Source organism: Mesoplodon bidens, assembly GCF_964165515.1.
Source record: "Mesoplodon bidens genome assembly, chromosome: 1".
NCBI lineage: Eukaryota > Metazoa > Chordata > Mammalia > Artiodactyla > Ziphiidae > Mesoplodon > Mesoplodon bidens.
In genome coordinates, this window is record NC_138176.1 from 8,526,349 (window position 1) to 8,553,998 (window position 27,650).

A 27,650-nucleotide genomic window follows, 5' to 3' on the forward strand; every position below is an offset into this window, starting at 1 on the left:
ACTGCTGTGGCCCGGGTTCAATCTCTGGTCAGGGAACTGACATCCCACAGGCCACATAGTGTGGCCCCCCCAAAAAAAGAAAAAAAATTACTGGGTGACAATGGAATAAGGTTTATATTGGGCTGCTGTGTATGTACTACCTTATCTACTTTTACGGATGTTCAAAATTCCCCCAAATCAAATAATTAGGGGAGTGCCGTAATAATAGATATATTTATTAACTGATCCCATCCAATATGACCTGATACATCTATGTTTTTAAAAAATACAAAGTACGCAGATACATATTTGAGTGTGCACTGAAAATTTCTGGAAGGATATATAAGAAACTGATAACGAGGGTCACCCCTAGGATTTTTTTTTTTTTTTTTTTTGCGGTACACAGGCCTCTCACTGCTGTGGCCTCTCCCGTTGCGGAGCACAGGCTCCAGACGCACAGGCTCAGCGGCCATAGCTCACGGGCCCAGCTGCTCCGCGGCATGTGGGATCCTCCCAGACCGGGGCACGAACCCGCGTCCCCTGCATCGGCAGGCGGACTTGCAACCACTGCGCACCAGGGAAGCCCCACCCCTGCGGTTTATATGGATTATCTTGTTTATATGTCAGGAGGAAAGCACAATTAGTAGTCCTGTTTTACAGATGAATTTAATGCTAGACACCGCCTCCCCCCTATGACTTAGAGTACGGGAGAGAGAGCGGGCCTAGGGATCAAAAGTTGAGACCACAGGGGAGATTGGGGCCAAAAACGTTGAAACAAAGCTGTGCTCATTACAGTGTTGTAACTTGTTTTGTTTACTTTTTGTTTATTTGATATAAGAAAAGAATTATCCCACGGTAAAAGAAAGCATCTATCTGTAATGTTGAAAGTCCAGTAAAATATATTTCCAGAAGATTTGTGGAAAAGAAAGAAAGAAAGAAAATTATTCTGACTCGTGTTGAAGAATGGTAAGGCAGAGTTTATTCAGGGCTGTAGCAATAGGTGTAGGGACCACTGTGGTCGGGTCTTGCAGCAGGGGAAGGAGATTGTGGTCAACTCCAAATACAAGGAAGAGTGGGAATTTATAGCCAAGGAGAATGTGGGTCGGTGGATGGGAAGTTACTAAGAAGCAACAGCAGGGGTAAGGGGGATTTTTGGCTAAACCGACCTAGCAGGATTCTTGTTGAAATTGGGTGATACAGAGACCCACAAGGAAGTCTAAAACTCAAGGCCAAGTTGGGAAGAAGGTTCAGAGGAATCTGAGAACGGTTTGGTCAAAGAGAGACGCTGTCTGCTCCTGTGTGAAAACACTTACATACGTGCGGTGGGGTTTGTGTGAACAGATCCATGTGTGTGGACACACATGTAGGCCTACAGGCCTCTGCATGCGTACATGGGAGTATTTTTACACTGTGTTAAAAAATAGGTCCCTGTCAACCTAGAAAGATACGTTTCATAATTTTTGTTTTAACGTTCAGAGCCTGTGGTAAGGGCTGGGCATTTCACGCGGAATTGTAATACGGGGAGAGCCACAGCTGTTCCGTTATTACTGCTGCCGGCAGAGGAGAGAGGAACCGGAGGGGTCGTAAAATTTTCACGGCCTCTCTCTGCCTGAGGTGCCTAGAAAGAACCGGAAAAAAAAAAAAAAAGAAAGAAAGAAACCACAGAAACTACGGGTGGCTTGTCTGGGGCCAGGAGAGCGGGTGGCCCTGGGAAGGGTGAGGGTGTCCAGGGTGGTAGGAAGTGGCTCTCTGCCAGGGTGGGGGTGTGGCGAGAGGAATGGTTGTGTTTTAATGAACCAAATGAGGTCATATAATCGCTTGTAGATTTCCATTGTCACTCAAATGGCGAGATTTCACATTCCCGGTGGTAAAAGATACCCATTTGTTTTATTCACAGGTTGTACTCAGACTACCTCTACTTTGCAAGTTCGAATAAATCTGCAGATGACTTCCACGAAAAAGTGACAGAAGCCCTGCAGCTGTTTGAAACTTGCGTGCTGGGTTATTCACTGCGCGCCTGTGTCTACAACAACACGCTTAACAACGCCATGCCTGTGCGTACGCGGAGGGGGGGCTCGGCGGTTATTATGCCAGGGCGTTGTGCATCGGGATTTTAGCAGATCAACAGAGAGGCATTTTTTATTTTTATTTTTTGCAGTACGTGGGCCTCTCACTGTTGTGGCCTCTCCCGCTGCGGAGCACAGGCTCCGGACGCGCAGGCTCAGCGGCCATGGCTCACGGGCCCAGCCGCTCCGCGGCATGTGGGATCCTCCCAGACCGGGGCACGAACCCGTGTCCCCTGCATCGGCAGGCAGACTCTCAACCACTGCGCCACCAGGGAAGCCCCAGAGAAGCATTTTAATGTGCAAATGCCTCTCCCCTTGCCTTTGAGCGGTGGCTAATGCAAAACAAATATTCGTGGATGCAAAAACTGTAAAAGCTGATGGACCGTCTCAGCTGGCTCCCTGCTTTCTCCCATGCCGATCTCCCAGTTACAATGCTCTCTCCTCCCTCTGCAAGAGGATGAGGGCGCATTTAGGAAGATTACTATTTAGTGAGGCTCAGAAAGCACACCCTGCAATTAGGGTTGGCAGACCAACTCTCTGATTGTCTTAAGAGCGTTCTCTCCAATGCTGGATTGTTTTGTTGGTTTAAAAAATTACCCACCGGTGACTTTCAGTGCTTCTCCGACAGGGTCTTAATGGAAACATATTTTCCATTGATCCCTTTTTTCTTTGTTCTTGTTCGCCTCCAGGAATATAGCTGTACGTTTCTTGCCCTTTTTTTTTTTTTTTTTTTTTAAGCGAAAGAAGCTGTTAATGGTGAATTCAGCACGGTTTAGCTAAGGGATGGTTTTCTGCTGCACAGCACCCGGGGTTGTCCTAAGTGCCTTTTCAGCAGGTTTGGCGCAGTGGGTAAGCCTTTTTCAGTGAAGCTAATATGTCACCCGCCCCGGAGCGTGGTTCACAGCCTTGCTCCGCTGAGCGTGCCATGTGGTGAGATCTGCTTGAGGTGGAGGCTTGGGAACCCCCAGGTGCGGTGGGGTTCAAAGTCAAGAGGGTTCACCCCCTCTTCCTCATTATCTAGGCCATCTTAGCTGGCAGGATGCGCAGAGGCAGTAGGTAGGATTCCAGGCTGTCCCGCTGGAATCTATAGCTTGGCAGGGAGGGAGCACACAAAGGATCAACACAGAATCTGGCTGGGGGTGTGGGGTAGGAGTGGCCTTTGGAGCCAGAGAGTGGTGTGGGTTCAGTGTCCACTCGGGCAGCTGACTCTGGGCAGTCGTCTTAGCTTCTCTGAGACTCAGTTGCTTCATCATAAAATGGGGTAATAGCACTGCCTTACTAGGCTGTACTAGAGAGTGTGGTAGTTCATTCGCATGTAGGGGGCGAGAAGATAATCCTTTTCCTCTACCCATCTCAGGTTCGTTGACCAGGGCCCTGTAAATTAGACTGACGGAAGATAAACAAGAGAAGTTAAACAGAAGTTTATTAACACGTGCATATGCACACGTGCACATATACACAGGAGCCCCGGTGATGAGTAACTCGGATGGGTGGTTAGAACTCGGGCTTATATAGTGTCTTAACGAGAGAACCATAAATATGTAGAGAAGTGACAAGACAAAGGAAAAGGACTTTGACTTCCTAGGGTGGCAAATTGTGGGAAGGCAGATGTCTGTGGGAGCCAGTGGTCAATAAGGGCTAGTTTTAGCAAGGTCTGTCATGTGGACTCCCTTGGTGCTGTCTACAGGCTGATCAGGGTCTAGAGTTGTCCCCAGTGATTAACTTCTGTCCTTCCCGCTAGAGAGAGGACGAGGGGCACCTTGCAGGGCATCATCGTGTTCAGTCCTTTCTGTTTCCCTGAAATCCAAGCCCATTTTACAGATGAGGACACTGAGGCTCACAGAGGTTAACTCTCCCACCCAAAGTCATGTAGCTTGTGATGGGCAGGCTCAGGGTTTAATCCCAGGTCCCATGGCCTTTGATGAGACTCATGGCACTTCCACCTTCCCTAGCTGGCTCCTAAAAAGGAGGGTTTGAACCAGCGGGAGGCATGTGCTTTTTCATTCAATTCCATGTTTTGCTGAGGATGATGAGGCATCTCTGGTCAGAATGAGACCCCGGGGCAAGATCAGTGACAGGATGGCGGGGCCGTGATGTAATGTGGATCGCCATGACCCTTCGGTCCCTGGAGAGCTCCTGCACGGTGGGAAGGGCCAGGCAGGCAAGAGCGGTCGGAAACCCTCCTCTTCGGGCTGAATCTTCATTTCTGGGATGAGAGAAGCGAATTTCCCTCCAGCTGTGAATCCCAGCTCAACCACGGTGCAGGGAGGCCCATCTTTTTCAAACGTACGTGGAGCGTGGCGCCATCCCACTTAAGACCTTCCCTGCCTTCCTGTGGCCCCTGAGTGCACGAGCCCGCCCCGCCCACCTGTCCACCTCCCCCAGGCCACCTCCCCTGCCTCCCTGTCCACTGCTGCTCTCCAGCCACGCTCTCTCCTGCTAGGTCCTCGTGCCTCAGAGCAGGGCTTTGCAAGGTGCGCTCCCTGGACCAAGAAAATCAGTCCCCCCGGGAACTTGTCAGAAATGCAAACTCTCAGGTCGAGCCTCAGACCCCAGAATCAGGAACTTTGGGGGTGGGCCCATCAGTCCAGTCTGTTTAACAGCCCTCCAGGTGGGTGTGTTGTGCGCTTGGCTTGGAGAAGCCTGGTTCCAGAGCCTTCCACACTCCCTTCCCCGGCACGCGCTTCTCCTGGTTTTCGCAGGACTCCTCATGCTTCAGGTCTTGCTTTCATCTGACCTTCTGTTCTCTCTCTCTCCACACTATTCGTTTCCCCACAGCATGTGTCACAACTGGCGATTATAGATCATTGTTTCTTCACCATTTTAGCTCTGTTTCCACTAGATTACAAGCGCCACGTGGCCAGGGGCCACGTCTGTTACATAGCAACGTCTCTCCATGGCTTAGCAGGGTACCTGGTGTGCAGGATGCACTAGATTATTTGCAGAATGAATGAATGAATGAATGAATGGGGAGCTTGTGAAACTAGTGGAGAGGCTGAGTAGAGAGTTCCAACCAAATCCCTAATGGGGACCAGAGAGGTTTGGCGTGTGCCTGTCAGGGGAGACCCTGCACTGGCTCCTCAGCTGTTTTCCCAGCACGGGGGGGACGGGCCCCAAGTGCAAGTACCTGGCTTCAGGACCAGGCTCTGGAGGGTCTTCTCCGCTGACCCTGGGCAGGCAGGACCCCGCATTCCCTGGGCCTTGGTTGGTTTTTCCATCAAGAGCCGGCTGAAGCAGGTAACCTCAGAGGCTTCTCTCCGCTCTGGTGTTTTAAAATTTTAAATGTATCGGGCGCTTCCCCTAAATAACCTTTTTATGTTCATTCCATTTTGATTGTCTGGCCGATACTGGGGAAGGGTGCAGAAAAAGTGTTGCGTGGGCCTGTCTTAGGTTTGTTAGTAGTGATGCTGCGCACACCGGAAACCGTCACCCGAGGCGAGCGGCGCTTCCCTTAACTGGTAAAGGGGCTGGGGGTTGGAGTGAGCCAGAGGATGGAGTGTTCAGGGGGCCAGGGGAGGCTTCTCCACCTCTCTTCCCCTGCAGAGGCCCCAGGTTTGTTCCAACGGCCCCTCCGCTGCTGGACCAGCCCTCCTGGGAAAGAAGACTCAGCTGCTGGAGGCCTGGGCCAGTGGAGGGGGCTCTCCCCACGAAGACACAGACATGCTTTCAGGGAAATACTGTCACCCATGGACAGGTGCAGGAACCTCTGCAGCTACTTTAAAACACCCTCATCCTGCCACAAACTCCCAGCTCCTTTCCTTCTAGAAGGTTCTGAGTAGCAAAGGCGGGTTCCCTGGAAGATATAAAGCTCATCAGGCTGGTCCTCCCTGGGAGGGGCCCGCCTGGGAGCCTGGCAAAGAACCGAAAAGCTCTCGATGACTGAACAAGGAGATGTTCTCATAGCGGTTTGTCTGTGTTGGAGGCGACTCGTGTGTTTATTTCCGAGGCTGGCACGTGCTCATTTTCTCTTTAGCTCTGGCCCAGCTTGACGTCTTCTCCTGAGCTGGTGTCTAAGGTAGTGACAACCTGAGGGCTGTAGGCAGCTAATGGATTTTGGAGCCAGCTTCTCCCCTCTAATTGTTTTTCTTCCTCCACCACCTTCCACACAATTAGAAAAACAATGAAATGGAGAGAGACTAGCAAAGAGATGAAACTAGCGTCTGTACCTATTTTGTCAAGCGTTTCACCGTCTTATTGTTGCCACCGCGTTCAGTGTGAGTGGCTGGACGCAGGCCACTCGCGGCTGGGATGATGGAAGAGCCTGGTCCCCGCCCTGGAGGAGCTCAAGGTCGAGCTGGGAAGGAGAGGAAGTAGGATGTGAACGTGTCGGCTGCAGGAACTGAGAGGCTGGGCGCTGGGAGGGGCTGGGCCGGGAGTCCAGTCAGACCAAGGACCTGCCCCATGCGGAGCGCCAGGCGAGGCCAGGCATTGGCGTGGGAAGCTCACGCTCAGAGACTAGAGGTGGGAGCGCCAGTCAGGGGGCCGTGACAGTGCCAGGCAGGCGCTGATGTGGCCTGAACAGAGACGAGAGGGGGGCAGATGAGAAGCAACTGGGAAGACCACAGCGAGGGAGAGCCAGAGGCAGGACATGGAACCGGGTCCCAGAGGACGTGGTGGGCAGGGCCAGGGGTGGGAGTGCCGGAGAAGGGGGGCCTCAGAGCAGAAGGGGAAGGGCCTGTTCTTTTTCGGAGCCTTGCTAAGAGTTTAGAGCCCACTTTGAAGATAGAGGGGGCGGTCCCCAGGACCGCTCTTCCTCCTGACACCATGTGCCAGTTGGGTGCAGTCCCCCAAACCACTGTCGGGTTCAGTAATTCACTCGAAGGAATCACAGGGCACGCTGATGGCTGTTACACTCGAGGTTACGGTTTACAGCAGGGGAGGGACACAGACTAAGCTCAGCCAAGGGCAGAAGCGCATGTGATGATACACGCAGAGCGTTGCCATCCAGGGAAGCCCACCCAAGCCTTCGGTGTCCCAAGCACTTCTTGAGGCTCCTCACGTACTAACTGCCTGGCCGACCTTTACTGTCCAGTCCCTCCTGGAGGTCAGGCCGGTACTGCGTGGCCTAAAGACCCCATCGTAACTCACACTGTTAGACTGTCCAGTGGCCAGACCCCCCCAGGCAAGCAACATACTCTTACCAGGCAGGACATTCCAGGTGGCCTAGAGATCACCTTCCGGGAGCTGAGGACAAGGGCCAGACCTCTCTGTGGTCAGGTTCGTGCTTCACCACACATGCTTGCAGTTTGGCGTGAGACAAGGCACAGGAGGAGGACGAGAACCCCGACGCATAGGTGGAAAGGGATGGCTTCGTACAACTCTGCTTATATTGGGGTGTGCTCACACACCCAAGGTCATGGATGCCTGTGTGGCGCCAGGCATTTGGCTGTTCCCTCTCGGGGCTTGTTGCTGGAGCATTTGCCTCGGGACCCTTTGTCATTTGATTTTCTTTTTCCTTTTCTTGGAGAGCTTGTAATGTGACGGAGTGTGATTACTTTTTCCTTTTAAGGCCTAGAACCCTTTTTCTTTGATTTGGCCACCTGTAGACTCTGTCACATTCACGAGCTTGTCTTTTCTCACGGCTGTGGTGCGCTGGGCATAGGAGCTGAGGCAGCCGGGATATGTGCAAAGAACATTCGCACCATCGGTGGGTGTGACCTTGGCTTCTCCCTTCTCCCCGCTCCTCACTATGAAGTGGTGTGGAGCTACCTACAGGGTTGACCTGAGGATGACATGGGACCCTGAGGGTGGGAATCCTTTGTGCGGGGGGCAGCAAACCCAGCGTGGAGAAGCAAGAACACGTGGCGTTTAAAATCCAGCTTCTGAAGGCGATTGTTCGCGGGGACAGCTCTTCACTGTTGGTTTATAATGACGTGTGTGATACGTCTGGAAAAGCGCCGTCGGTGTCGGAGGAATTACCCCTGAACTAACGCCTGCCTTCTTTGGTCCTAGGTGAGGCTGCACGTCGGGCTGTACGCCGTGTACCTTCTGGACTGGCTCACGGTCTTTAAGAAAGAACAGCTCCTCGTTCTCCGCCTGGAAGACCACGCCTCTAACGTCAAGTACACCATGCACAGGGTCTTCCAGTTTCTCAGCCTCGGTATGAATGTCGCACTGGAGGCCCACAGAGCAGGGCGCGAGCTCCGAGGACACCGGCTCTGTGAGGCGCTCCCCGCGTCCCACGCAGACCCCTGAGCCGAGCAGGGTGGGCTGAGCCGGGAGGCCCGTTAGTACCTGTTTGTCGGGCACCACGTGCACACGGGGCCTTGCGCATGGTGTGGGGAGCCGTCTCTGGGGAGGAAGAGATGGCCTCTCATCTGGGAGCTTCCTCACTGGAGGGAGAGGAGGAAGCCAAGACTCGAATAACCGAGTAACTGGTAGAGTGACATGGGGGAGGTTAGCGATCTCCCGGTGGGTCCGTACACGTGACTTGGAGGCCCAGCCGCTGAAGCGATCCTGGAAGGGAGGGTGTGAGCTGCGCCTTGAGGATGGACAGGGTGTCTGGGCGCCTGGGACCATCTTGCAGAGGCCTCAGGGCCTGGGGGAGGGGATGGACAGGTCCAGGCTTGTCTCAGCTTTGCTGGGAACCCCCGCAGGCAGAGCCATGTGGCTGGGTTTGGGCTCCTGGGCCTCTGGGGAGGGGAGCCTGCCCCCAGCCAGAGGAGACCATCCGCCAGAGTCCCGAGTGGCACTTTGTGGCATGAGGTCAAGTCGCTGGCCACGGAGACGGCTGGTAGAGGCGTGTACACGGGTGCAGAGTGCTTCCCCGTGGATGGCACCCAGGACCGCTGCAGAGGCTGGAGCGTCCTGCACGCTCCTCCCCAGATGCCCCCCGCGGCCCTGTCTCATGAGCTTGCCTGGGAATTTTGTTAATTGAACTTTTCCTGAAATCTGTTTGCCCGCCACTGGGACTCGGGACCCTTTTGTCATTTGATTTTCTTTTTCCTTGTCTTGGAGAGCTTGTAATGTGATGGCGTGTGATTACTTTTTCCTTTTAAGGCCTAGAACCATTTGTCTTTGATTTGGCCACCTGTAGACTCTGTCACGTTCATGAGCTTGTCTTTAATCCCTAAGATGTACAGTAAGGCCAGTTCTGTTCCTTCCCTGTCACGTAACCCGAGGACACTGGGACGTAGTTTTTCTGTGCATGGGCTCAGGACTTCAGACTGATGGAGAGAGGCCGGGGCACAGAGGCCTGAGCAGTGGTCCTGGGGGTTAAGCCAGTGAGAGGTTTGCGGTCCCGAGGGCTGAGGGTGGAAGTGGCAGCCTCAGGGGGCAGCACCAGCTGGCCGGTTCCCGGCCTCTCCCCATGGATGTGCCTGCCGCAGGTGGAGGTTCAGCCAGCGGGGGTCTCTGGGCAGGTGGCCTCTCCCCTCCCCCCACGGCCACTTCACAGCACGACACACAGGGTGAAATATGGCCCCATCACGAGGCCCTTTGCATCAGCTTGAAGTAGAAGCAGTGGGGGCAGACTTCCAGTGGCTGGTGAGCAGGAGAGGCTATGTGCAGGGACTGTGTGTGGCAGGTCGCCCAGTTACCCAAGGACAGGCTGGCTCCCGTTTACGGGCAGTTGGAAATGAAACTGCGCCCCAGAGCCCCAGCCTTGCTTCCAGGGATGGGGTAACACTCCGGACCCCAGAATCTCTGCTCTTTCACCCTGGAATTTCCACCTTCCACCCTCAGCAACTCAGAAATGGATCCAGCCAAAGAATTTGAACCTCCAAACACATTCTTACGGGAAACTCCTGTCTCAACAGGAAGCACGGCTGGGATTTTCTCAAAGTTTCTTTTGCCTCCTGCCTCATTGGCTCTTTCCTTTGTGTTCCAGGGCCCTTAAGTGAGAAACAAGAGGCCTTGATGACCAAGAGCCCCGCATCCAACGCGCGGCGTCCCGAGGACCGGAACCTGGGGCCCATGTGGCCGGTCACACAGAGGCTCCTGCGGGACTTCTACGGGCCTTTCAACGCCCGGCTGGCGCAGGTCCTCGCCGACGAGGCCTTCCTGTGGAAGAAGACGTGAGGCCGGGTTCCCGCTGCCGCCATGATTTCCATGCTTTGAAAATCTCTCTTGGTGGGGAACCCTTTCGCTCAGAGCCTGGAGAAAACCTCTCCCCAGGCCCACGTTTATGGAAACCAGTTCAGAATTTCCTTTGTGATGTTAAACAGTCCGGCGATGGACCCTTCACCGAGCCTCGGATGGAGGCTGTTGGAAATTCCACTTGGGAAAGGGTCCCCTCTGCCCCGAGCGTGGCTGGGGTCCGGGGTGAGGCCAGCGGACGCTGGGCTGGGTGCCGGGAGGGAAGCGTGGAGTCTGGGCTTTGACAGTTCTGGGTGGAGGTCCCGCCCCGGGGCTGGCCAGACGTACACTATACATTCAGCTTCGAAACCCTCTGTTTAGATCACTAACCTCATTTTGGCGGAGAATGGAGGCTCCCATTTTTTTTTCCCTTTTACCCCAGAGTCAGCCCTTCCATCTCTTCAGATTTAAACCCTGTTAACTTCACTGTTGACGAGAAAAAAGACACAAGTCGATGTTTGGTAGCACATTCGTGTCTCGGACCTCCTCCCCTACTGGCCTGTGGACTTCACTTATGTTTAACAGAAAATGAACGCATTTAAAACAAACCACTTTCTACATGTCACTGGCTGGAGCTTTCTTTGCTGCCCCTTTAGATGTTTTCTCAAGGGTTTTTTCAGCTTCTAATTGGAATATAACCAGTTTAAAATCGGAAGGGAAATTTTTGCTGTTAATGCCAGACCGAGCACCTCGAAGGAACTGATGGAAAATCTGGGCATCTTGGCGCTCGCCGTGCATCTGAGGTCCTCAGAGAACCGCAGCCGTTTGAGGTTTTAGTTCTGGGTGCGACAGGCTCCGTTGCTCTGCCTTTCCTCCCAAGTGAACTTGTTATCACGTTCTCCGCCGTGTGTGGCCAGAGGTCCTTCCTCACTCAACGGACTGCAGGACGCTTTCTTCTGATTCGGAAGCACAGCACATGAGGTATGCCTGGGCCAGACATACTGTGCGTTGATTTGGAACGAGAATGCTGGGAGCTGTGTCCTTGACAGAACTTTTGGGCCACTTGGCAGCCTGGTTTACTGTTGGATGGGCTGAAGGTCTTGCTGTTACTTGGAGGTGATGGGAAGGATTGAACACAGTCCTTGCACGCAGCCCCAGGCGGGACCCCAACCAAGCTTTGCACGTGGTTGTCAAGGGAAGCTTCTGCGAATCAGAGCTCTCCAAGTCGAGGTCCCAGATGCACATCAGTCAGAGAGTGCAAATGCCTACACGCCCAGCCGCCAGTTGTGGGAGTGAGGATTTGCTGAGCTGTCCAGCCCTAGTGCCGTTGGAGATGGGATGCTCGGCCCATTTGAAGGCGTATGGAGGGCTCTGAATGGCACGGCCGGGCTGTTTCTGCTGTGAAGGAGCCATGGGCCTGAACACCCGCTTTCAGGGACAGGCCCCCATTTCTCTCCTGGTGGCCCTCGGAGCAGCAGCCAGCAGGCAAACCTGGCCTGAGCACAAGGTGCCGTAGGGGACGTCACTTGCATGTGCGTGTGTATTTATCTGCAGCGCAGGTGCGGTGTGCGTGGGTGTGTGTGTGTGCGTTTCTGAGTGGGTTCCCTTCAGTTCTGTTGCTGGTCAGCTTTTCCCGCTCTGGACACACCCCTTCATGCATTTATTTCTCTTTCAGTTCGCTTGTCACTTTCAGCCCAGATTTTTGCTCTTCGGCCCCGACTGTAATTACAAGGACTTTTCTTACACACCCCTGTGCATGTGAACAACATGTAACGTAATTCTGCTTCTTACAGAAGTATTACTGAAAGTCTTATTTCCAATATTATTTGGTTTATGATACAAATCTTTTTATAGATGATCCCTTGGTGGCGATCAGCGCTGTGCAGACCCGGTTTCTCCAGGGGCCTTTCTCCAAAGGGCTGTCTGTCTGTTCCTTTGCTTTCCTCTGCTCTCTCTCACTCGAGGCCCCACTCTTGGTGACAGCACGGCTGCCCTTTCGAGCCGTGGTCCTCGAGCCTGTCATCCCAAACCAAAGCGAAATGGAGGATTTCTCACGACCCGGTCTGGAAGTTCCTTTGTGTCCCCAAAGCTGTGCATCGGGTTGTATTAAATTGTACTCCCTTAGTCGCGTAAGGTATGTTAATGAACCTCTGTTATGCTATACGTTTATTAATGTTGAACATAATTAAATGTGGACCCCTGTGACCGGGACCCGGGGGTGCATGCCCCTCCTCATAGGCCGTCAGAGCGCTTGTGGGAGGTTTTCCGCCGTGTCCGCTGTGCGTGAATGAACCATGGGAGCAGTTCTGTGTCTCACCTGCGTGTGATGTGCACCCGGTATGCAGGGGACCTGCCACACGTGGTGACGGTGCGAGAGAGAACAGCAGGCAGGAGAGGCCAGACGTTACCAGGGCCTCCCACGTGAGGCCAGCCAGGGGTGTGAGTCAGAGCGGCGAGGTGCAGCCCTGCCCACAGATGGGCCTAACGTCGTCCTCAGACGTTTAGATTTGATGGCTGGGTGACCGCAGGACCTGCTGCTCCCAGCAGGCTGCTGCCCTCATTCCGGGGGCCTGCCTGGCCCCTGGGGGCTGCGAGTTTGAGACCCCTGGTGTCACTGGGGGCACGGCATTGTCCCTGGACACTCAAGGCCCCCACGTGCAGCCAGGGCAAGCCTGAGAGATGAGGGCCTCTCAAGTTCGGGGCTCTGGAAGCCGGGGCCATCCTGGGGGTAGCAGGGAGCCTGGGTTGGTCCCTGAATTCTGTAAAGACTCACCCTGGGCGAGCGTCTCCCCAGCACTGCCCCCCCCCACGGTTGTGTGCTGGGGGAAGAGGGGCTGGCGAGTCCAGGCCTGGAAATGAGGACCCCAGCTCTTGATGGCAAAGCCGGGGCGGCTTCACTCAGCAAGGAAGATGCTGTGCCTGGGAGGAGAAGCGGCCGGTGGGAGACGGGGGTCGGGACAGACGGGTGAGTCTGGAGGGCTGATGGCACAACCCCCTCCCCCAGGGCCTGTCCAGAACCCCCTCTGCTGTGGGACCACCTCCCGCCCTGACTCGGGAACCAGCTCTCAGGGAAACATTCTGACGAGGATCATCTCCGTCTTCATGGAAACCTCCCCTCGGAATGACCTCTCCCCAGATGAGTCCGTTTGGGAATTGAAGCAAAGGCCACGTGCTGCTGGAGGAACCTGGACCTCGTCCAGCAGTGAGACGCCTTGTGTGTGGGCGGGTATTTTTCTGTTGCTGCAGAATCCTCACCCTGTGGGCAGATCCTGTTGAGACTCTAGGAAGACCTCACTTTCCCAGAGCTTCACCTGGCAGGGCTGCCTGCAGAGCAGCCTGGGGAGCTATGTAAGCTGCAGCAGGTTACACTGGACCGCGTGGCTTAAACTAACACCACAAGGTCATTACCTCACAGGTCTGGGGTCAGAGATCCAAGCTCAGTCTCACGGGGCTGAAGTCAAGATGTCGGCGGGCAGGACTGGCGCCTTCTGGAGGCTCTGGGGAGAATCCGTTTCCTTGCCTTTTCCAGCTGCTAGAGGCCGCCTGCATTTCTTGGCTCGTGGCCCTTTCCTCCACCTTGAGACTCTCTCTGACACTGTTTCCTTCATCTTGTCACCTTCTCTGCTTCTCCCCCTCTGGCCTCTTGCAAGGACCCTTGCCATGACTCTGGTCCACAGGATGCTAATGCAGGATCATCTCCCGATCTCAAGGTCACATCTGCAAAGCCCCTTTTGCCAGATAACGTAACATTTATAGGTTCCAGGAATTAGAATGCAGACATCTTTGGGAGCCGTTATTCAGCCAGCAATAGGGGGGTGGGTCCAGTAGGCTGGTCGGCAGTCAGAGGATGGAGTGGGTGCCCACGGGTCGGTCCCTTGTGGCTGTGCCCTGAGGGGCCCACGCAGGTCTGAGTGCCTAGCAGAGGGCTGAGCTTCCCGACACGTCTGTTCTGAGATGGCGCATCTTCCTGTCCAGGCAGGACCCTGTGACTGGAGTGAGGGGGACCGGGTGAACGGCACGTTGTCCTTTTGTATGCTTCTCCGGAGTGAGCCACGTGGTGGCCCCAGGCCCGGATAGGGTTCTTTCTCCCTCAGGAGACCCACAGAAGCCACATGGGCAGTTTCGAATTTCTCCAGTTCAGCTGTTTCTGAGTGAGTTATGCTCCCAAGGGAGCAGCTTGTGAAAACTACAAATATGGTTAGAATGGCTTCTGGCCCCTGAGAGAGTCTCGGGGGCCAGTGGCCTCATGGTCCCATGCTCCAGGGATGCCTTTGGAAGGCAACCGCCAGCCTCACTTTCAGTGCTCATGCCTGATGGCCCCCGACCTGGCCTTGACTCCACGACCTCGACTCTGTCCCTGCTCCCGAAGCCCCGCGCCGTCAGCCTGGCCCTTGTCCCCAGCCCTCCCGCCCCTCCCCCTCTGGGTTCCCATCCTTTGCAGAACTGCCCCTGCTCAGGTTCCGAGTGGCAGGGTGGAGGCTGGGCGGTCCTGGGTCTCTTAGGCCTGCAGGTTGCTGTCCTGAGAGCCTGCAGGTGACGAGGACGCCACAGGGGCGGAAGTGGTGGCATCTCAGTGACTGCAGCAGGCCCCCAAGGAAGAACAGTTCCCCCTCGGCCGCCACCTGGGAGTGTCTGAGTCTTCCTGCCGGGGGCCCAGGACCCGCTCAAGCTGCACCTGTGCTCATTACCCGCACGCTTGGGGCGAAGCAAAGAGTAGGATGGTCCATCCCGTGTGACCGCCCCGCTCTGTGGGTGCCCAGCTCCAAGTCTGGGGCACAGAGGAGAGTAGGAAGGGGGCTTCCCCTCCCACGGTGGAGGACCCCATGGGTGCAGTGGCACAGGGGGCACGGAGGCTGCTGGGGCTCCTGGGGCTTTCTGGTGCACCCCCGGCTCTGTATGCTCTGAGCAGCCCCTTTGAGATCAGGCCCCGGTCAGGTCTAGAAGTAGGTGAGTCCGAAGCCTGGGCCTCTCTGAGTCTCACGACTTTCCCAAGGCCTCACGTTGAGGTGGTAGTGGGGACCCAGCACCTCAGCTCCCTGAACAATTCCCTTCTCGCAGAGCAGAGAAAGGCTGGGTCCAGGGAATCAAGATGGGGAGGCTTCCAGCATCTTCTCCTGGACTCATGAACCATCTTTCTCCACCATTCTTCCCCTAAAAGGGACAGTCTGACTTGCACCCATCAAACTCGGCTCCCCCAGGAGGACAGTGTGGGGAAGGGGTGAGCCTTGGGCCTTGAGCCAGATGAGCTGGGTTCAAGGCCTGGGTTGTGTCCACCCCATAACCTTGGGGACACTGCGGGTCCCTTCCACATCTGCAGGTCTATGGGCTTCATGAGTGGGTGTTGGGAGTTAACGAGGCAATGGTACATGAAAGTATAAAGTGAGGATCAGAGAGGCTACACACCTGCCTGAGGTCACACAGCTCCGATCTCCAGAAAGAGCAGAATGTCAACTCAGATTTTTCACTTTTAACTTCATAGTCAATGCTTTCACTGCTACAGCGTGCTACAGCGTACATCCCCCCACTCCCCCATCAGGCTCCCATCCCCAGCAGCCTGTCTGCATTTCACCTGTCAGCTCCCATCTCAGATGCCCTTAAGGTTGGGGCAGCAGTTCCTGAGTCTTCTGGGGCAGAGGTTTCTGCAGACCTGCCCATCCAGGGGTCTAGGTGGTGACTGGGGCTTCTAGGGAAAACAAAGGGAAATAAACATGGCTTTGTTTTGCCGAGAAGGTCTCGCAGCTGAGAGTCCTGCTGCCAGAGGCGTCCTCCCTGCCCTGGCCGGCTAAGCCTCCCACTCACAGGGCCAGGCTGACCTCACAGGACCTCGGGCTGGCTGTAGCGGGGGGCTTCAGAGTCACATCAGAAGTGGATGGTCTGACCCTGGGCTCAGCCCCTCCTGAGGGCCTCAAAGGCACCAGGGGACACACTCAGCTAGAAAGTCTGCAAAGAGTCAAAATTTAATTTTTTAGCAAGGGTTTTCTGAACATCTCCTTTGCGCAAGGTGCTGGGCCAGGCATTAGGGTGGGTGGGGGCTGGTCGTCTGCTCATTCAGTGATTCTTTCACTGGTTCTTTCACCACGTATTCGTGGAGCCCAGTCTGCGTGACGCAGGAGGCGGGGAGGCCAAAGGCCAAGTGGTCAGAGGCCAGGATGAGGCGTGGAGCTGGTGTCCACGCTGGGGAGGATGGGCTGGGTTGGGTCAGAATTCTCAAGAGCATCTGTAAATCCTACTTAACCACACATACATTTCTTAAACCTTTTATTTTTACTTAAAATATTTAAAGTACACTAATTTGTCTTTTGATAAAAGGGCCAAAGCCTTTTACCCAAACATAAGTCTGCAGACTGGAGGTTTGGGTCATCTTTCTGGCTGAAACCGCATCACGATGAATCAGCACTGGTTTCCGGTTTCGGTCCTCTAAAGGGGCATGAGAACTGGAAAGCCCTTGCGAAGCCTCTGAAAACAGTCTTTCATTGTATATGTGGTTATTCCCCTCATGTGTACTGTGACTTTCCAAAACTTCTGACCTGGTTTTTAGAAATTGACTCATATTTTGCACTTGTAGTTCATTTGTTTACATCAGTGGTTCTCAAAGTGTGGTCCAAGGATGCGGGCGACCCTCGAGGCCCTTTGGGGAGATCCACCAGTCAAAACTAAGACTCTGCATGATCATACCAAGACATCATTCGCCCTTTATCCTCTCATTTACTCATGATGTACACGTGATCATTTCCAGCGGCTGAGGCCCACTCTGATGCCTGATGGACTATGTGCTTGTGCATTCATGGGCTTTGAAAATCTTTCAGCTTTAATTTCTAATATAGTAAATACTGATAGATAGGAACCACATAAACAAAAGCTCTTTGGAAATCTTCGATAAGTTTTGAGAGTGTAAAGTAGTCTTCATTCTTAACAGTTTGAGAACTGCTGGTTTCTATATTTATTAAATCACACATTTCTAATACCAAGCACAACTGGCATAAGAAAGACTTGGGAACAAACAAAAGTGACCTGTAATAAACTCAGAATTGACTGGAGGGCGTTTTGCAGAATGGCCGAGAGCACTGAGCATGCCCTGAACATCAGCAAGGGTGCCTAGGGGACGAGGAGGCAGGCACCTGTCAGTGGGGAGGCCGGCTGAGAGGCATCTACGGTACAAGCGGTGACAGCAGTGATACGGGTGCTGTTTACTGAGCACGTGCTGAGTGCCAGGCCCCGGGCTCCGTGCAGCTCCAAGTGTGGCCTTGGATCCTCACCACCACCCTAGGAGAGAGGTCCTGTCTTTCTTCTGGTTCTGTCATTGTACAGGTGGGGGAACTGAGGCTCAGAGGGGCCAAACAACAAGCCCCAGGCCCCCAGCCCCTAAGGAGCAGTTAGTCCTTGATCTCAGGTCTGTGGATCTCCAGGGCCCGAGTCTTCACCTGCACTTCTCACCTCTGAGTCCCTGAAGTCTCTGAGTTTCTAAGGAGGCAGAACCTCAGGTGAAATCGGGGGCTGCCGGTACCTTCGGGACAGTCTGGGCTGGGAGGCCGACACACGCACCTGGGACAAGGTCAGGGCCAGGTGGCCTCTTCAAGGTCATTTTCTTGTGGAAGCAGCAGAACTGACCCGGACAGCACCCCACCCCACCTCCCGGCACCCCATCGGTGCCCAGCTTTGCAGGGGCCCTTGGGCAGAGACTTGATCCTGGCCTCTGCCGCCCTCTTACTGCATCCCTTCTGTGTCCTGCGTCCACCTGGATGGGAGGAAGCTGAGCTGCGTGTGTGCTGACCCTCAGGAGGAGCCCCTGACTTTTTGGGAGGTTGAACAGGTGGGACCGGCTGCTCCAGAGGCCCTTCCGTCTCACGGTCTGAGGCTTTCTCAGAGCCCGGGAATCCCGGGCTGGTCCCATCCTGCCAGTTCTGAGGTTGGTCAGGGGCCCCCTGTGGCCCCCCGTGGCCAGCCGCTGCTGCTGCTGCTGTGGGTTGGAGCCGTGGGTGAGGAATGAGGAGTGGCAGCTGCCCTCCTCAGGGCTGGCCTCCACATCTCCGAGGGGCAGCTGGACATCCCAAATGAGGGGCCACGGTCACCATGGAGATCTTTTGTTTACTCCCGCCTCCACGAGAGATAATCTGCAGAACTGCCGTTTTCTACACTTTCAACATAGCGGAATTCAGGAAAATTCCACAGCCAGGCCAGCCTCCAGTTCTAAAGGCAGCAACCCAGGCAGCCTGCACAAGACCTCAGGATGCAGGCGAACTTCTCTGGCCTCTAATCTCCTACTTCCCCTAAGAGAGCACACGCTTTGCTTCTGCTCCACGTTTTCTGCCTCCGTGCCTTTGCTCAAGCCAACGCACCGCCAGGAGGGCCCACCCTCCCCACTGTTCAACTGAGCCAGCTTCTTATCCCACCCCAGGGCCAAGGGCAAGTGTTACCTCCTCCTCCACGCTGGCCTCCTGGATTCCACCCTTCCTCCCGCCTCCCACCTCCTGACCTGCTTGAGGCCTCTTCCCCTCCTCAGTCTCTCTCCCATCTCGTGTGGTGTTGATTACTTTCTACGTGACTCTGCAGTCATTTGTGTGTTTTCATCTCGCACCCAGACAGCGAATCCTGGGGGCACACAGGCTGTTCCTTCCCCCACCCTCAGATACCCAGCCGTGGAGTGATGTCCCCAAGAGGGAGGCAGTGAGTGCCTAGAGAGAGAACTGACCTGGGAGCTAGGGATCTGGATGACAACGGAGCCAGCGACTTGACTTCTCTGAGCCTGTTTCCCCAGCTACTGAGCAGGGTGGGGGCCTGGAGGATTTCAAGGGGCCCTTTCAGATCTGCCCTTCTCTTTGTCGCCTTTTGAAGACTTGACACTTTCCGCAAGCTGCTTACGAGCCCAAGGTGTTTCGCAGAGGAAGTGTCTGCCGAAGGGGTTGGGCCGGGAGCGGCAAGCCCCTCCCCACTTTTCTGGGATTCCAGGCTGGCTGCCCTGGGAGCAGAAGGCACCGAAACACAGCCCTGTGCTGCCCCCGTGTGGCCTCTCTAGGCACTGCACCCAGGGGACCTGTCTCAGCCAGCCTTTCCAAGGGCTACCCTGGCAGATGCACATCACCAATCTGGATGGCCCGCTTGACCCTCCACTGTCTTCTTGCTCAACGCTCACCTGGGCCAGGGAGCTCCTGGGGACTAGCAGTAACCCTAATAAGAGGACGTCCAAGGATGGGAGGACTGCGGTCTCAGATCAGCCAACCAGGAGCCTTGTTCTGGAGGTGCCGTTATGTGGCGAGGATGGTCGTAGGAGCCCCCAGAGGTGTTCACATGTGCTTCTTGGTCTCCGGGCTCTCCCCCCGCCCCGACCTCTGCCGGGTGGCCTGCAGGCCATGTAGGATCACGCCCACAGTGCCTGCAGGGAAAGGAAGGCTGGGAGAGGGCCAGCCTGGCTCTCCGTCAGGTGCTCCCACCGCTCTATCTGGCGCGGCCAGAACACAGCTCCTAGTGGGCTGAGCTGAGACCCTCCTGCCCCTTTGGGACTGGCAGTGGTCAGGCACCTCCCCAGCCCCTCCCCATCTTGATCCTTCCCACACGTAGGTCTCCCCTTCTCAGCCCTTGTCCTCCACACCGCCCTTCCTAATACCCTGTCCTGAGCTGACCTGAACCTGGGTCTCGGGCACCCTCCTAGGACTGTGCATGGCCCAAGAGGGCCCTGGGGGAGCCCTCACCCGCCCCAGGGGGACCTCAGACGCGGGAGTATTGGTGACGGGAAGGGGCCGGGCTTGACGCTTCTGCCTGCAGACCTGCAGAGCTCCACCCTCGCCCGTCCCTGTTCCGCCTTCTCCACTCCTCCCAGCATCACCTCCTTCCTGGGCTCTCCTCTCTCCTCCCTGCAAGATGGCCCTCCTGGCTCCCGGCTCCAGGCCCCACCTCCATAAGCCGTGCTCTGTGGCCTCTTAGCCCTACCCAGGCAGGTTCCTCTGTTACCCTTGTCCTTGACAGATGCGGGGGAGGAGCTCAGGGGTCCTAGGGGACCCCCTCTCCCAGGTGTCCTGTGCTGACCCCCGTCCTGCCTTAGTGTAGATGAGCTGAGGTCTGGGACCTCCACGTGGCAGTGGGTCCCCCTCTCTTTTTTTTTTTTTTTTTTTTGCGGTACGTGGGCCTCTCACTGTTGTGGCCTCTCCCGTTGCGGAGCACAGGCTCCGGACGCACAGGCTCAGCGGCCATGGCTCACGGGCCCAGCCGCTCCGCGGCATGCGGGATCTTCCCGGACCGGGGCACGAACCCGTGTCCCCTGCATCGGCAGGCGGACTCTCAACCACTGCGCCACCAGGGAAGCCCTCCAGGGAAGGATTTTATCTTTGCTTTGGTCTGGATCCAAGGGATCATTTCTCTAAAAACAAATTTTGCAATAACTTTTTGGTTTGGGATGTCCTTGCTTTATGGGAAGTATAAATTAAAACTGTCCATCTGGTTGGGTGGGGTGGGTTTGGAGCTTCCGTTTTGTTTTGTTTTGTTTTTGTTTTATTCTCCAAAAAAAGTTTTACTCTGGAAAAAATCTGGCACAATTTATCCCATTTTCCATTTGTCTATAATGTGTAAAATCACTGAAAAGCACAGTGAGAGCATGGTTATTATCTGATACTTATTTGTGTCCTACAGTGTGGTGGTCTAGCATTAACTAAAGCAGCATTGGTCCTCATATCTACTTTCAGATGAGAGCCAATATTTTGGAGCTTCCATTTTTAATGGGAGCTTTTATGCACCGTCATCTTTTCTGAGCAGAGTCAAGCTTTGCTCCTGAGATTGCGCTTGTATTTTCTGAGTCTTTCTTATAAGGAGGGGCCAGTCTTCCAGGGACCTGACTTTATTCAGAGTACCCAGTTCACCTCTGCCTCTTCTATGTCAGGGATGTGTTTCCTCTCTTCCATGAGCGTTAAAACCCAGCCCCTAGCCCTTAGGACACATATTTACATTTGACCCCTCCCTGGGCTTCTGTGGTGTTGGCTCATGAATGATCCTTCTGGCTTGTGGTTCCTACTTTATCTCTGGCTCAAGAAGTGCCCTCTTTCCTTCTTTCAAACTTGACTATGAATTAGAAAGAAACTGACATGTTTTGGGGGTGCAGAGATGGCTAGCAGGGCAGAGAGGGGAATTTTCTAGTCAACTTTTGTGATTAATTCCTAGATTAATTTTGCAGTGGTCAGAAGACACCCCTGAATGATGGAAATCTTAAAAGTTGTGAGGTTGGCTTTATGACCCAGCATATGGTTCATTTTATTAAATATTTGTGCATTTAAAGAGTGCGTATTCTGTCATTGTTAGATGTAGTATAGTTCAAACTAACTGTGCTGTTCACACTTATATCCTTATTGCTTTCCTATTTTTATTGAGAGCCATGTGCTAATGTCTTCTAACATTATTACAGATTTGTCTCTTTTTCCTTTTGGTTTAGTGCTTATCTGGCATAGTTTTTTTCCCCAGCCTTTACTTTCACCACTTTTTGCTTGTTTTTGAGGTAGATCTCTTGTAACCAAAATATAATCAAGTTTTAAAAATCTGATGTGAAGTTTTAGTCTTGTTTGGAGTATTTAGTCCATTTACATTTAATCTAACGATTAATATATTTGGATTTATAGCTACACTTTTACTATTTGCTTTCTATTTGTTGTACTTGTTTTATGTTGTCTGCTCCCCATCCCTTTCCCCCTGGTATTTGGCCATTTGGTCCTGTTTCTTGGCATGCCTAGTAATTTTTCATTGAATTCTGGGCATCGTTCATCCTTTTCTCTGATGGGTGGATAAACTGTGTGTGTAGGGGTGGGGGTTAGTCATCTTAATCCAATCAGGAACTGAGTGGATGCTATTCAAGTACTGCTACTCAGGGCTGGGTGGCAGGATTGGAACACCTCTTCTCATGTCTGCTCCTACAGCATGGTTTTAAGGTGTGTTCATCAGGGCTCTTGCCCCATGATAGGTCCTGAACTCTAGTCCTTGTGTCCTCAGCACAGTGAGAAAATTAAAAAACTTCACTTACTTTTCAGGCTCTGTGTTTACCTTTCTAGTTTTCATCTTGTTCAGCTTCAGAAATCTTCAGATATTTTGAGGGGGAAATTGACTGAGAGCTGGGCTTGGTTCTTTGCCCCACTGCCAGCCCCAAGAATCTCATTTTTGTCTTTCCAGATCCATAAGCCTATCAGCGTCTTTGCTAGTTTCCTTGATCCCCTGGTAGCTCTAACCTGGACCCCTTGCCTCTTGTTCTGTCCAGGATTCCCAAGTGCCCTGAGTAGAAAAGTACACATTTATTAAAAATTTTAAGTTTAATACAAAAATAAAGAAAAATATTTCAAGACCTAATACTCAGCAAATGAAGCTTGTTCAAGGTTCCAGTGCAGGACCTTGGCCTTTTAGGCTTGATTGCCTCTCCAGGGCCTTCAAACAAATGTTTTTTGGTGTGTCATCAGCCTTCCTGTTGTCCTCAGTATTGGTCCTCTGCAAGATCTCCAAGAAACAGAAGTCCCTTGGTATTATGTTTCAACCACTTTATATTTTGGGGTCTATATGTTACCCCAAACTTTCCTATCCTAACTAATACATATTTTACCAGCATTTCTATATATTTTTAGGAGGAAGTCATCCATAATAACTAGTCTTCCAGTTGATTGAGCCAAATGGCCTTATATCGATTACAGTTAGAAAATATGAAGGGCGTACTGTCATTGGTCACGTGGTATAGAATACACAGTTAAGTACGTGTGAAGAGAAATGTTTAAAAATGATACGTCTTATTAAAAAGATAATACACATTTATTAAATATTTTAAGTTAATACAAAAATAAAGAAAAATATATCAAGACCTTGTACTCAGCCAATGAAGCTTGCTCATGTTGGAAACTCTGGACCCTGGCATAGAACACAAAGCTCAGCCTTTTGCATTCATCGAGTCAAGGAGTTATGCTATTTATCTAAAAAATCCCTTTAAGTATTTGCCCATGGGAGTTTCTAGAGGGCATTTACACCCAGCACTATACATATAACACTATACATATATTATAAACACATGTATGCATATACACGTGTATGTATATATATATATATATATATATATATATATATATATATTTGTTCATTGCCACATACCCAACGCCTGAAAGAATGCCTAGAAGAAACAGGTGTTTAAAAAACCATTTGTTTGGGCTTCCCTGGTGACGCAGTGGTTGAGAGTCCGCCTGCCGATGCAGGGGACACGGGTTCGTGCCCCGGTCCGGGAAGATCCCACATGCCATGGGGCAGCTGGGCCCGTGAGCCATGGCCTCTGAGCCTGCGCGTCCGGAGCCTGCACGTCCGGAGCCTGTGCTCTGCAGCGGGAGAGGCCACAACAGTGAGAGGCCCGCGTACCACAAAAAAACCAAACCAAAACAAAAAAAGACATTTGTTTAATAAATGAATGAATAAAGTAAAAAAAAAAAAAAAAGCCCTTGCACTCTGTGGCAACTATCGTCATATTTTTTTTCAATCTTATTTTTCTACACTTTTGATTAGTTGAGTCATATTATATAGACAATTCTATATGCTGCTCAAAGCAAAACACACATAAAAGAAAACTTAGTATAGCATGTGCTGTGTGCCCCTGGCCCATCCAATTCACCACATAGAGCCCCAGTTTCTTCCTCTGAAAAACAGACATATCGTGACAGGGTTGTGGTGAAAATCCAACGGTAAAGCTCTTACCGTTATTCCAGAGGCATAACCGCACAATACATTGTAGCTATTAGAATTTTAGGAGCAGTAGTATCAGGAGTGCCCCCAGTCTAGAGAGGGGTTAACCAACCTGCTACAGTCATGCCTGAGGTCCACACTCTGGTCTGCCCGGCCCCAGGCTCTTTCTATCTCCACCTTCAGCCTCAAACCATACCCGGCACCATGTTGGGTCCTGAGACTTCAGAGAAACTGAAAGCTTCCTCTGGCAGCTGGAGTTGGAGTGAATCTGTCATCACTTGCCGCGATGATGCTGCGTAACAAAAACCTCACCAAACCTCAGTGTCACACTGTTAGCATTGATTTAGCAGCTTATGAGTCTGGGGGTCAGTGACGTAGGCTGGGCTCTGCCAGACGGTTCTTCTGGTTGTGGCTGGGCTCACCCACATGTCTGCCAGTTGGCTTCAGGTTGGTAGACCCAGGGTGGACACAGCTGGGACAACTGGTGACCTTGGCTTTAGTCCACATGGCCCACCCTCCGGCAGGCTGTCCTGGGCATATTCTTGTGGAAAAGGCTGAGGAGCAAGAGGGTGAGGGAGAGATGCAAGTGTTTCTTCAAGCTTCTGCTTTTGTCACGTTTGCTAAAATCCCATTGGTAAAAGCAAGTCACGGGGCAGAGACTGAAATCTCTGGGGCAGGATGCCAGGCCCACAGTGGGGGGTCCTGAAAGTGTCATGGCAAAGGGTGGGGTACAGGAAAGGTGAGGAATGGGGACATCAATGCATTTCATCTGTTTCAGGGAGGGGAAGACACAGAAATCATCCAGTTAGCCAGCGGGGCAGACAGATCAGAACCCCCCTGTGTCATGCCAGCAGGATGACCTGTGATACGTGAACAGATGGGCTCCTTCTAACCCCCAAACGCTTGAACTGGGCTGCTGGTCAGGAGGCCCACATTGCCCGGGGGCAGGTCACAAAGGAAAGTGTGCAGGTGGCAAAATCCTGGCTTTTAACTTCAAGAGCCCTTGACTGGGAATAAACAAAAGATTCAGAAATTTACACAACAACATGTTCTTTCATCAACAGGAATTTCCCTTCCAGATAAGGCAAGGAGCAGACCTTCTAGGAGGAGCAGAGAGAGGGACGGTCAACAGCTGAACTTGAACTTGAACTTGAACTTGAACGGGGACCGTGTGCTCCTGAACCAAGCATGTCAACTTCACCGAGAGCATCAGCCAAGGGGCTGAAAACAAAGGCGGCGACCATTCTCGTGAAAGCTGACCAGGCCTGGTGCTCTCAGAAGAAGCGCTGAGAACTTGCCAAAAACCCAGGCAGAAGGCACAGGGCCTCCCTCATCCTTCTGTCTGCAGTAACCTTGAACTTCAAGGAGCTGAACGGGCCTGGTGCCAGGAGCTAAATTGGAGCAACTGCTGGCCCCAAATTAAGAATTTATAAGCAGCTCTGGGCTTATAAGAATCAAAAGCATATTCTTGCCCCAGTAGAGTTCGCCGGGATCCAGAAAGAGTCACACAAAGAGAGACCAAGAGAAACAAAATCTCTGGAGAGTTACATTTGGGGTGGCTGGAGGCTAGGTTGGCCCTAGGGTGACCTACGTGTCCCAGTTTCCCAGGACTTTCTTGAATTCAGCCCTGAAAGTCCTGCATTCTGGAAACCCCCTCGGTCTGGTCACGTGGTTGGCCTGGTGGCCCGAATTGCAGGACAGTGGAGAGCCATGGACTCCTGTTCTGTGCCTCAGCTGGGTCCTGCTTACCTGGCTGGCTGTGGGCTGGGACTCGAGGGGCAAGGCCTCCCAGCAGCCCCCATGGCTGGAGGCACCTGCAGCATTTGGGGGACAAGCCTGGTCCCTGAAGAGCACGGGGAGAGAGTCCCTCTTCTCGTGGCTGCCACTTCCCATCTGACACCTGGACGGAAATCTGTGTGGCCTGCGTGTCTGCAGAGGGACAAGGACTTGATGGAAAGCTGTCCATAAACACAGAACAGCAGGGCAAAGGGCAGGCGCCTCCCTGGTTGCAGCTGATGGTGGTACCTGCACATCCCTCGGTGCCCAGCATCTTCAGGCCCCAGTCCTCACCACTGTGTCTCCAGCGCGAGGCAAGGCAGGGAGGCCTGGGGGAACGGTGGCACAGAAGACCCCCTCCCCTTCTGCCCTGATCCTGCTTCCTAGGCTGGGAATTAGAGGACATTTATTTAAATATTTAAAAATAGCACCAAAACAGTTTGACTGTCCTTTCCAGGAGAAAAGATGAAGCAGCCCTCCACGCGCCGAGCTGGCCCCCTCTCCGCAGAGAACAGACCTCAGGGGCCTGGGAAGCGGTCTGTGAGGAGCAAGCTGGCGGCCAAGCTTCCTGCCCTGAGCCTGGAGCCCTGAGCACCAGTCTTCCCTCGTCAGGGATTTGCAGTGACAATGGGACGCTGAAATTCAGAACATCCTCACCACCCCTCACTCCCCAAATATATTTATATACGTTTGCACTGTTCCTGTTGTGTTTATCATCATTTTCAATGTCTTCCTGACAATTTGAGAGATTTGTAAGGTTGGCTCAGGGGTCTGGACAGGACACACTTCCCAAAGGCCAAGCTTACATCCTCTGCTGTGTCCCTGTTCAGTGGTTCCACTGTTTAAAGAAGTGTCAGCGTCACTTCTCATCACACATCAAGTTCACAATTGATACTTAACACACTGCATTACGTTTAAAAAATGCACACGGGTAGAGCTGGGTTTTTAGGCCTCCCCAGCCCCTTCCCCCCAGCAAAGCCTCGGGCCAGGGCTGAGAAACAGGGTAGGAGGAGGAAAAAAGGAGTTAAATCCTGTGAGTGTGTGTGTGTGAGTGTGAATGTGCGTGTGAGTGTGTGTGGCGACGTCTTCTACCCCAAGGCCCCCGGGGCAGGGTCCTGCAGCGTGCAGGAAGGAGGCCCCTTTTCATTAGGATCCCCCAAAGCAGCGGTGACCACCTGGGTCCCTGGGCCTCACCGTGGGAGCCCAGGTCACCTCCGGGATGCTCTGGCAGACGAGCAGCAGGTGGCCGTAGGGGAAGAAGGCAAAGAGAGGCCTACGGGGGGGGGCCGTGTTCAGCCACTGAGTGTCCACCGGGGGCGGGAATGTAGCGAGACCAGTGTCTGTCTTCTGGGAGCCGATGCTGTCCTGGGGGCGGGTGCTGGACACCACCGTGTAAGCACTCAAGGTCATGTTAAGGGCTACCGGGTGCTATGGCAGCCGGGAGACAGGGCGCCCCGGGAGAGCACGGGTGGATAGGGGGCTGCCTGGACGGGAGACCAGGGCAGGAAGTGAGATTGGATGTTTGCAGTGATAAAGGACAGGTGGGTGGCCAGGCTCAGGGGAGGGAGAGGAGTGGATGCCGCCCGGGCTGACTCTTAACCTTCAGGCCACGTGTCGGGTGGGGCACAGACTTCTCTCCAGAGCGGCGGCCTCCTCCGCAGGGGTCCAGTGGGCACCTCAGCCTCCTGACCTTCCCCATCACCCACTCTGAAAACCTGCCAGCCTACCACCTTCCCCGCCTCAGGGGCCAGCCCCTCTGTCCTTCCCGTGGTCCAGGCCCCCAGCCGGGAACCGTCCTCGGCAATCTCCCACGCCACACCCCTCTGGCCGGGGATCCCGCGGGCACATCCCTCAACTAAGCCCAGACCCTGACCCCCTCTCATCACGTCCACACTGCTCCCCAGTAGATGGGCAATGGTCTCCCTGCCCTCAGCACCCACCCCTGTCTCTTTACAATCAGCAGCCAGAGGGAGCCTGGCAGAGGTGAGCTGGGGGCTGTCACTTTGTTAGAACCCTGACGAGACTCCCCCTAGCCTGATGATTGCTGAGTCCTTCCTGTGGTCCCCGGGGACCTGCACAGCCTGCTGTCATCCTCTGCGACCTTGGCTCCTGCCATCTCCCCTCACGCCCTCACCC

At 53.6% G+C, this 27,650-nt stretch overlaps 1 protein-coding gene across 7 annotated transcripts in view; it reads left to right on the top strand.

Moving 5' to 3' along the window:
• The window catches only part of CHST15 (carbohydrate sulfotransferase 15), a 99,384-nt gene extending 73,170 nt beyond the window's left edge, over positions 1-26,214 (top strand). For 2 of the 7 annotated variants that reach the window (XR_014016610.1, XR_014016611.1), the window contains exons 6-9: positions 1,877-2,033; positions 7,998-8,145; positions 9,874-11,568; positions 13,066-13,548. Coding sequence is in view for 2 of the 7 variants with exons in the window: in XM_081243678.1 (XP_081099804.1) it covers positions 1,877-2,033; positions 7,998-8,145; positions 9,874-10,064 (496 nt within the window). In the remaining 5 variants the exon portion in view is untranslated. Of the gene's footprint in view, positions 1-1,876; positions 2,034-3,402; positions 4,649-7,997; positions 8,146-9,873; positions 12,793-13,065; positions 13,549-24,516; positions 24,684-24,802 lie in introns of those variants that run through there. The other 5 variants (XR_014016607.1, XR_014016608.1, XR_014016609.1 and 2 more) reach the window with 5 other exon arrangements.
• Positions 26,215-27,650: the final 1,436 nt, after the last annotated feature.